The sequence below is a fragment of the Calliphora vicina genome, chromosome 1, assembly GCF_958450345.1.
Source record: "Calliphora vicina chromosome 1, idCalVici1.1, whole genome shotgun sequence".
NCBI classification, from domain to species: Eukaryota; Metazoa; Arthropoda; class Insecta; order Diptera; family Calliphoridae; genus Calliphora; species Calliphora vicina.
This window is the reverse complement of record NC_088780.1, coordinates 17,177,101-17,188,314: the sequence shown is the minus strand read 5'-3', so window position 1 is coordinate 17,188,314 and position 11,214 is coordinate 17,177,101. Positions and strand designations below refer to the sequence as shown.

The 11,214-nt window shown below is 29.8% G+C and overlaps 1 protein-coding gene across 1 annotated transcript; it reads right to left on the bottom strand.

The window, feature by feature from the left end:
* Positions 1 to 5: 5 nt before the first annotated feature.
* Positions 6 to 5,732, bottom strand: HisCl1 (Histamine-gated chloride channel subunit 1). Its single transcript, XM_065498847.1, has 7 exons — positions 5,728 to 5,732; positions 2,848 to 3,031; positions 2,555 to 2,781; positions 2,407 to 2,489; positions 2,207 to 2,341; positions 1,508 to 1,887; positions 6 to 258 (listed from the first exon to the last, which is right to left on the bottom strand). The coding sequence occupies exons 1-7, from the start codon at positions 5,730 to 5,732 to the stop codon at positions 109 to 111; spliced, it is 1,164 nt and encodes a 387-aa protein (XP_065354919.1). The 3' UTR covers positions 6 to 108.
* Positions 5,733 to 11,214: the final 5,482 nt, after the last annotated feature.

Sequence of the window (11,214 nt, the reverse complement as noted above, 5' to 3'; positions counted from 1 at the left end):
TGCAGTTTGTTTGTTTTTTTTGTAATAACATTTTTAAAACAAATGTATGTGTTTTTATTATTATTAATAACAAAAAAGTGTGATTCTTTTTACAAATGTCCTTAAATATTACAGAAATGTTGTCCAGTAGACAATGTTTAAGATAAAAAATGAAAATGGAAAAAAGAAACGAGAAAATTTATCAATATATATCGCTGTGGCATGACCATGACAAAATGTATCATATTGTGGTTCAATTATTGATTCACGATGATGATGCTGGAAATAGAAATAAATAATTAAATACAAAATAGGAAAAGTCTGTGTATAACAACATTTTCTAAAGCAAAATTGTCTGTAACAGAGCAACTTTTTCTATAAGAAAGTTGTCTGTAACAGAGCAACTTTTTCTATAAGAAAGTTGTCTGTAACAGAGCAACTTTTTCTAGAGAAAAGTTGTCTGTAACATAGCAACTTTTTCAAAGGAAAAGTCGTTTGTACCGGAGCAACTTTTTTTTTTGGAGAAAAGTCGTCTGTAACAGATCAACTTTTTTTTAGAGAAAAGTTGTCTGTAACAGAGCAACTTTTTCTAGAGAAAAGTTGTCTGTAACAGAGCAACTTTTTCTATAAGAAAGTTGTCTGTAACAGAGCAACTTTTTCTAGAGAAAAGTTGTCTGTAACAGAGCAACTTTTTCTATAAGAAAGTTGTCTGTAACAGAGCAACTTTTTCTAGAGAAAAGTTGTCTCTAACAGAGCAACTTTTTCTAGAGAAAAGTTGTCTGTAACAGAGCAACTTTTTCTAGAGAAAAGTTGTCTATAACAGAGCAACTTTTTCTAGAGAAAAGTTGTCTGTAACAGAGCAACTTTTTCTAGAGAAAAGTTGTCTGTAACAGAGCAACTTTTTCTAGAGAAAAGTTGTCTGTAACAGAGCAACTTTTTCTATAGAAAAGTTGTCTGTAGCAGAGCAACTTTTTCTATAGAAAAGTTGTCTGTAACAGAGCAACTTTTTCTATAGAAAAGTTGTCTGTAACAGAGCAACTTTTTCTATAGAAAAGTTGTCTGTAACAGAGCAACTTTTTCTATAGAAAAGTTGTCTGTAACAGAGCAACTTTTTCTATAGAAAAGTTGTCTGTAACAGAGCAACTTTTTCTATAGAAAAGTTGTCTGTAACAGAGCAACTTTTTCTATAGAAAAGTTGTCTGTAACAGAGCAACTTTTTCTATAGAAAAGTTGTCTGTAACAGAGCAACTTTTTCTATAGAAAAGTTGTCTGTAACAGAGCAACTTTTTCTATAGAAAAGTTGTCTGTAACAGAGCAACTTTTTCTATAGAAAAGTTGTCTGTAACAGAGCAACTTTTTCTATAGAAAAGTTGTCTGCAACAGAGCAACTTTTTCTATAGAAAAGTTGTCTGTAACAGAGCAACTTTTTCTATAGAAAAGTTGTCTGTAACAGAGCAACTTTTTCTATAGAAAAGTTGTCTGTAACAGAGCATCTTTTTCTTGCTTAACCTTGTAAAAAGTTACTTACTTTCAAATCATCCAAATCACTGATATTCTCATCTGAATAACCCTTCATTGCTTTCGTCGCTACCGGCCCCATATAATTGTTGACCAGAGCAAATTCCATCAGAGATAAAAATACAAATACCGAACACGAGGACATCCAAACGTCAATGGCTTTAACATAGGACACAGGTGGCAGTGACTGTTGTGATTGAGTATTTTGTGTGGCCAATGTTAATAGCGAGGTGACGCCCAAGGTGACACGAGCCGGTATAGCTTCCGGTTTAATCCAAAACGAAATCCAGGACATGACAACAATTAAAGCCGACGGTATATAGGTGTGCAGTAAATGGTAACCCAAACGTCGACGTAAATTGAAAACGATGGCTAAACAAGTGAAATTGCCTAGAAAATTGAGCAAGTCAATTGTAAATACAATTAAACAGAAATAGTTTTTAAGAAAATAAATTTCGAAATTTCAAAACTTATTAAACAAAAACCTATTTAAGTTAATTGCGTGAATAAATTGTTTAAAATTTATCAAATTTATTGTTAACCCGTTTGTAGTACAATAGAATAAAACCAAAGACTTAAAGCACAAACGAAAGAGAGTATAAATGAGTGGGAATGAAAGAGAAAGAGAGAGGGTTATTAGGATTATTGGTTTGTTGCTCAAGTCTTTGGTTTGTTGATGATAAATTCATGATGGCGGTTAAAAATTTACCTGTCGAATATTCTATCGTACAATCGGTCGTATAATTATTTGATATATCTAATTGAGGCAATTCAATTTCACTATTCACCACTAAAGGATCCGTCATATTCCAAATAAATACTAAATCCTGCACCGTATGCGACACTTGAATTAAATTAAATGTTCAATGCAATATTTAAATTTTAATTGTCCAACAAGAAAAGACTTACAACTTTCTATCATCATGGAACATATTTGTGTATCATGGGGATATGATTCAAATTTCATGGCACAGGACAAAACCAAGGTAAGTCTATAAATAAATTAAAGTATGTTTCTCAACAATTAAATATAAATCAAATTTTTTATTAAGCTTACTTGGACATATACAGCAGCGTCTTATCATTATATAGCCACAAATAATGATTGGGTATGCTCATCTCATGAAAGGTTACTTTCTTGGCATTTTTAAAAAAACAATCTGGCCGCCATATACTGTGCAGCCAGTCCACATCCAATATACGATATTCTTCACTCATATTTTCAGGTAAACGTAAACGTGGATCACGCCAACTTTGTGCTAAAAATATATCGGTTACATAGGTCTGCAAAAATAAATTATTTGATTATATTAATGGCTCTATTAGTTGGATTTTGCATGTTAAACATACCATTGACTCCTCATTTATGGAATCTAACGATAAAACGGTCACATGAAAATACACCACTGTCGGTTGACCCAGCAATTTGGGTGCTCGATTTTTATCGTATGTTTTGGAGGGTGTGGGCAAAATATCGGGCAATGATAAACTGGTTTCCACATGTGATACCAATTCTGCACTTTCGGTATTATTTCTATAAAAAGAAAGAAAATTATTTTTATAAATATTTTTTATATAAAATCAGTTTTTTATACAAAACATTTCTCTAGTTAAATCTACATTATTATGCAAAATTCTGGTCTGTTTCCAATAAATTTTCTCTAGAAAAAGTAGGTCTAACTCAGATAGAAAATATAGTTTTACATCAGACAACTTTTCTATAGAAAAAGTATCACTACCCCAGACAACTTTTCTATAGAAAATGTAGCTCTAATATAAACAACTTTTCCATAGAAAAATTTGCTCTATTTTAGACAACTTTTCTATAGAAAAGGTAGCTCTAATTCAGACAACTTTTCTATAGAAAAGGTAGCTCTAATTCAGACAACTTTTCAATAGAAAAGGTAGCTCTAATTCAGACAAATTTTCTATAGAAAATGTTGCTCTAATTCAGACAACTTTTCTATAGAAAATGTTGCTCTAATTCAGACAACTTTTCTATAGAAAATGTTGCTCTAATTCAGACAACTTTTCTATAGAAAATGTTGCTCTAATTCAGACAACTTTTCTATAGAAAATGTTGCTCTAATTCAGACAACTTTTCTATAGAAAATGTTGCTCTAATTCAGACAACTTTTCTATAGAAAATGTTGCTCTAATTCAGACAACTTTTCTATAGAAAATGTTGCTCTAATTCAGACAACTTTTCTATAGAAAATGTTGCTCTAATTCAGACAACTTTTCTATAGAAAATGTTGCTCTAATTCAGACAACTTTTCTATAGAAAATGTTGCTCTAATTCAGACAACTTTTCTATAGAAAATGTTGCTCTAATTCAGACAACTTTTCTATAGAAAATGTTGCTCTAATTCAGACAACTTTTCTATAGAAAATGTTGCTCTAATTCAGACAACTTTTCTATAGAAAATGTTGCTCTAATTCTGACAACTTTTCTATAGAAAATGTTGCTCTAATTCTGACAACTTTTCTATAGAAAATGTTGCTCTAATTCTGACAACTTTTCTATAGAAAATGTTGCTCTAATTCAGACAACTTTTCTATAGAAAATGTTGCTCTAATTCAGACAACTTTTCTATAGAAAAAGTTGCTCTAAGTTAGACAACTTTTCTATAGAAAAAGTTGCTCTAATTTAGATAACTTTTCTATAGAAAAAGTTGCTCTAATTTAGACAACTTTTCTATAGAAAAAGTTGCTCTAATTTAGACAACTTTTCTATAGAAAAAGTTGCTCTAATTTAGACAACTTTTCTATAGAAAAAGTTGCTCTAATTTAGACAACTTTTCTATAGAAAAAGTTGCTCTAATTTAGACAACTTTTCTATAGAAAAAGTTGCTCTAATTTAGACAACTTTTCTATAGAAAAAGTTGCTCTAATTTAGACAACTTTTCTATAGAAAAAGTTGCTCTAATTTAGACAACTTTTCTATAGAAAATGTTGCTCTAATTTAGACAACTTTTCTATAGAAAAAGTTGCTCTAATTTAGACAACTTTTCTATAGAAAAAGTTGCTCTAATTTAGACAACCTTTCTATAGAAAAATTTGCTCTAATTTAGACAACTTTTCTATAGAAAAAGTTGCTCTAATTTAGAGAACTTTTCTATAGAAAAAGTTGCTCTAATTTAGACAACTTTTCTATAGAAAAAGTTGCTCTAATTTAGACAACTTTTCTATAGAAAAAGTTGCTCTAATTTAGACAACTTTTCTATAGAAAAAGTTGCTCTAATTTAGACAACTTTTCTATAGAAAAAGTTGCTCTAATTTAGACAACTTTTCTATAGAAAAAGTTGCTCTAATTTAGACAACTTTTCTATAGAAAAAGTTGCTCTAATTTAGACAACTTTTCTATAGAAAAAGTTGCTCTAATTTAGACAACTTTTCTATAGAAAAAGTTGCTCTAATTTAGACAACTTTTCTATAGAAAAAGTTGCTCTAATTTAGACAACTTTTTAATAGAAAAAGTTGCTCTAATTTAGACAACTTTTTAATAGAAAAAGTTGCTCTAATTTAGACAACTTTTTAATAGAAAATTTAGCTTTCTATAGAAAAACAAGTAAGAGTGCTATATTCGGCTATGCCGAATCTTATATACCCTTCACCTTTGTTGTGGATGCATTATTATTTTTTATAATTAGTATATAGGTATGTATGTACATTGCCCACTTTCAGCTTACAGCATCCTAAATTTATCAAGAACACAAAAAACAACAACAACGCCAAACGAAACAGAACACCAAAAGAAAAAACAAAAACAAAATACGCAAGGCAATGAAACCAACACACATCCAAACATACGTTTAATTGTATAAAAAACAACAACAACGCCAAAAGAAACAAAACACAAAAGAAAAACAAAATACGCAAAGCATGCACATTCAAACATACGATTTGTTGATTTTTTGTCAAAAAAAACCAACACACAACCAAACAAAAGTTTAGTTGTAAAAAACAACACGCGCGTGAAGAAATAAAGAAGTGCAAATCAACCGCACTCAAAAAGATTTTTTTAAAAACACGTGCATACTGTATGTTGTTGTTGTTAAAAAAAACACGTGCGTACACAACCATAACAATAAATGTAAATAAAACCTCACAAAAATATAGGTAACTTCCAATATTTGCCACCACGACAACTTTGGACGAATTAAATTTTTTTAAACGGTAATCAACAGTAAAACACTTCAGGAACCTAATTTTGTATTGGTCACTTACGACATTTAACCAATTAATGTAATATTGAACAATGAAATTAGCGATATTGAAAAAGATCAAAATTGCGTGAATGTATTGTTGCGATATAAAAGCTACAAATTAGGCGATGCCTGAATTTTGAAAACTGGAATCAATAGCCCTTAATAATACCTATCGAACACAACAACTGTCATTTTCGAAATATTAAGGGAATATGAGGTACCCCATAAGAAGTAAAATTTGCGTAAATTTCTTGTTGCGATATAAAAGCTACAAATTAGGCGGTGCCTGAATTTTGAAAACTGGAATCAATAGCCCTTAATAATACCTATCGAACACAACAACTGTCATTTTCGAAATATTAAAGGAATATGAGGTACCCCATAAGAAGTAAAATTTGCGTAAATTTCTTGATACGATATAAAAGCTACAAATTAGGCGGTGCCTGAATTTTGAAAACTGGAATCAATAGCCCTTAATAATACCTATCGAACACAAAAACTGTCATTTTCGAAATATTAAGGGAATATGGGGTACCTCACAACAAACTTTGAAAATGATCAAAATTGCGTAAATGTATTGTTGCGATATAAAAGCTACAAATTAGGCGGTGCCTGAATTTTGAAAACTGGAATCAATAGCCCTCAATAGTAGCTATCGAAATCAGTAACTGTCATTTTCGAAATATTAAGGGAATATGGGGTACCCCATAAGAAGTAAAATTTGCGTAAATTTCTTGTTGCGATATAAAAGCTACAAATTAGGCGGTGCCTGAATTTTGAAAACTGGAATCAATAGCCCTTACTAATACCTATCGAACACAACAACTGTCATTTTCGAAATATTAAGGGAATATGGGGTACCTCACAACAAACTTTGAAAATGATCAAAATTGCGTAAATGTATTGTTGCGATATAAAAGCTACAAATTAGGCGGTGCCTGAATTTTGAAAACTGGAATCAATAGCACTTAATAGTAGTTATCGAAATCAGTAACTGTCATTTTCGAAATATTAAGGGAATATGGGGTACCCCATAAGAAGTAAAATTTGCGTAAATGTATTGTTGCGATATAAAAGCTACAAATTAGGCTGTGCCTGAATTTTGAAAACTGGAATCAATAGCCCTTAATAATACCTATCGAACACAACAACTGTCATTTTCGAAATATTAAAGGAATATGAGGTACCCCATAAGAAGTAAAATTTGCGTAAATTCGTTGATGCGATATAAAAGCTACAAATTAGGCGGTGCCTGAATTTTGAAAACTGGAATCAATAGCCCTTAATAATACCTATCGAACACAAAAACTGTCATTTTCGAAATATTAAGGGAATATGGGGTACCTCACAACAAACTTTGAAAATGATCAAAATTGCGTAAATGTATTGTTGCGATATAAAAGCTACAAATTAGGCGGTGTCTGAATTTTGAAAACTGGAATCAATAGCCCTTAATAGTAGTTATCGAAATCAGTAACTGTCATTTTCGAAATATTAAGGGAATATGGGGTACCCCATAAGAAGTAAAATTTGCGTAAATGTATTGTTGCGATATAAATGCTACAAATTAGGCGGTGCCTGAATTTTGAAAACTGGAATCAATAGCCCTTACTAATACCTATCGAACACAACAACTGTCATTTTCGAAATATTAAAGGAATATGAGGTACCCCATAAGAAGTAAAATTTGCGTAAATTCCTTGATGCGATATAAAAGCTACAAATTAGGCGGTGCCTGAATTTTGAAAACTGGAATCAATAGCCCTTAATAATACCTATCGAACACAAAAACTGTCATTTTCGAAATATTAAGGGAATATGGGGTACCTCACAACAAACTTTGAAAATGATCAAAATTGCGTAAATGTATTGTTGCGATATAAAAGCTACAAATTACGCGGTGCCTGAATTTTGAAAACTGGAATCAATAGCCCTTAATAGTAGTTATCGAAATCAGTAACTGTCATTTTCGAAATATTAAGGGAATATGAGGTACCCCATAAGAAGTAAAATTTGCGTAAATTTGTAGCTTTTATATCGCAACAAGAAATTTACGCAAATTTTACTTCTTATGGGGTACCCCATATTCCCTTAATATTTCGAAAATGACAGTTACTGATTTCGATAGCTACTATTGAGGGCTATTGATTCCAGTTTTCAAAATTCAGGCACCGCCTAATTTGTAGCTTTTATATCGCAACAATACATTTACGCAATTTTGATCATTTTCAAAGTTTGTTGTGAGGTACCCCATATTCCCTTAATATTTCGAAAATGACAGTTTTTGTGTTCGATAGGTATTATTAAGGGCTATTGATTCCAGTTTTCAAAATTCAGGCACCGCCTAATTTGTAGCTTTTATATCGCATCAAGGAATTTACGCAAATTTTACTTCTTATGGGGTACCTCATATTCCTTTAATATTTCAAAAATGACAGTTGTTGTGTTCGATAGGTATTATTAAGGGCTATTGATTCCAGTTTTCAAAATTCAGGCACCGCCTAATTTGTAGCTTTTATATCGCAACAAGAAATTTACGCAAATTTTACTTCTTATGGGGTACCCCATATTCCCTTAATATTTCGAAAATGACAGTTACTGATTTCGATAGCTACTATTGAGGGCTATTGATTCCAGTTTTCAAAATTCAGGCACCGCCTAATTTGTAGCTTTTATATCGCAACAAGAAATTTACGCAATTTTGATCATTTTCAAAGTTTGTTGTGAGGTACCCCATATTCCTTTAATATTTAGAAAATGACAGTTGTTGTATTCTATAGCTATTATTATGGGCTATTGATTACAGTTTTTAAATTTTATACACTGGCCGATTTTTAGATTTTAAAGGACCAAAAGTTAAAAACACTATATAAAATATTGATTTTTTTTATTGTTGAATATTTCATTAATTAATTAAAGATCGAAAGTGACTAACAATAAATTAGGGTCCTGAGGTATTGTACTATTCATTGTCGTTAAAAAAAATAAATTTCGTCTATAACTATCGTGTTGGTAAAGCCTCAAACGTACCCATATATTTGTCATTTTTTATTTACATTTATTGTTATGTTTTTACACGCACGTGCTAACAATAATAAAAAAAGTTGTTTACCATGCGGTTGATTTACAAAAACATGAAAAAGTATTGTTAAAAATCTTGTTTTGTTCACGGCGATAAAAACAACAACAACGCCAAAAGAAACAAAACACAAAAAAAAAACAAAATACGCAAAGCTTGCACATTCAAACATACGTTTTGTTGTTTTTTTGTCAAAAAAACCAACACACAACCAAACAAACGTTTAGTTGTATAAAAAACAACAACAACGCCAAAGCAACAACCATGCGTTTTGTTGCTTTTTTGTCAAAGCATGCAATACATTGTGTTTTTTGATGAAATTTTCAGAGGTTGTCTCGGATTTTTGCTCATATCTCCGTTATTTATGGACGGATTTTGCTGATTTTAAATAGCAAAATTGTCGAAAGTATGTCTGACAGAATTGTTGAAGATTTGGATCCCGGAGATATCTGGGGCCTTCAGAAAATTGATTTCAACAGACAGACAGACGGACAGACAGACAGACAGACAGACAGACAGACAGACAGACGGACATGGCTTAATCGGCTCCGCTATCTATAAGGATCCAGAATATATATACCTTATAGGGTCGGAAATGAAAAATGTAGAAATTACAAACGGAATGACAAACTTATATATACCCTTCTCACGAAGCTGAAGGGTATAAAAAAACAATTTGGGCAGTAAATAAAGAACAAATCAAACATTTAAACTAGTTTTAAAACAAATTTTATGTAAACGAAATTACTACACGTGTTTTACATGCTGTTTTTCATTGTGTGCTTTTCATTTTCGCTGTTTTCTTCTAATACTGTATTTATTTTTTCCTCTAATTCTTTCTTTTTCAAAACCTTGTGCAAACAAAATAACATAACATGACAGCTTAAACAAAAAGTAAAACCAAAAAATGTCATTGATACGGCAGTAAAGAATATTTAAATCTCTACCCACTTATTTTATTCATATCTACGAATGAAATATTTTATTTGAATAATAATGAGTTTAACCAAGCTGTCATTAGATTGACAGTGTTTAATGTAAGACATTTTTGACAGGATTTACAATTGATAGGTTTCATTTGTTTTAGCAAGATATTTGGAGGTTAATAAATATGAATAATTAAATATTAGGTATTACAGAATTGTAAATGTCAAAATTTCCTTTAAAAATCTCCTCTAATTTGTATTTTCAATTTATAAAATTAATATGAATGGCAATAAAACTCGCCTATAAACCTATAAAAAAATTTAAAAATCTAAAAATAAATCCAAATAAAGAAGGGTGCATTTGAAACCGATACACCACCAATTGATCAATGAATGAATGCACAAACATGCCTTCATTATGACAAATGCAAAATAACAAATAAACACTTTGATATGTACACATTTTTAGACCATGTTCATACAATAAAAAATTGGCATTACAAAATTTCAACACCTTAAGTGATTTTTAATATAAGAAAATATTGAAAAAAAAAATATTTTTGGAGACATATTACAAGAATATGAGGCGGTAACATACCTGTAAACATGGACACAATCGCACAGCAATATTGATTTTTCAAATATCAGATAAAAATAAAGTGTTATAATTATAAGAAATTTGTGTTGTTGCAATTGATTTGAAATTGAAAACATTTTTTTGTGTATTCAGTATTCTGATGCTGGATGGCAAGTTTTTTCTTTAATATATAGTTGTTCTAAATTTATTTTAAACATTTAACTAAGATTTCGTTGATATATTTGATAAATATTTATTAATTTTTAAATGATTTTTAAAACGAATTTTTTATATATTTTTCTTGTGTTAACATTTGTTTTATTAATATTTATATTCGTTTGTTTTTAAATGCTTTTTTATTTTGTATAAAAATTTTTACTTAGCGTTTAAATATTTTATTAAAATTTTGTCTTCTATTTTATTTCGTTATATTTTCTATCAAGGTATATTTAAATTTGATTTCTAAGGTTTCTTTTTCTAACATTTCTTTTTGGTTTGACACTTACATTTCAAATGTGGTTTTAGTTTAGAAACTGACAATTGTAAATGCAATGTTAATAATAAACAAATGAAAAGAGTAATAAATAATAATGTAGACGTTATTTTATATTTAGTTAGGTAAAATTAAATGATTTAAAAAATCTTGAATTAGAAAACTTTCTTTTATTTTAATAAAGATTACAAATCATCAATGTGACTTTAATCTAAATATTAGAAGTACATTTTTAAATGTATATAAATTCTTTATAAATTATATTTTTAGGCCGAATTGTATGTTAACTATTAAATAACTTATTTTATCAACAATTTTTTTTCTAAACCCTTTTACTTATTAATTTCTTTCATAATTCACAAATTTTCATATTTTTTTTTTCTAACATTTTCATAACAACCGGAAATAGCTAGATTTTCTCAAAAGCAACC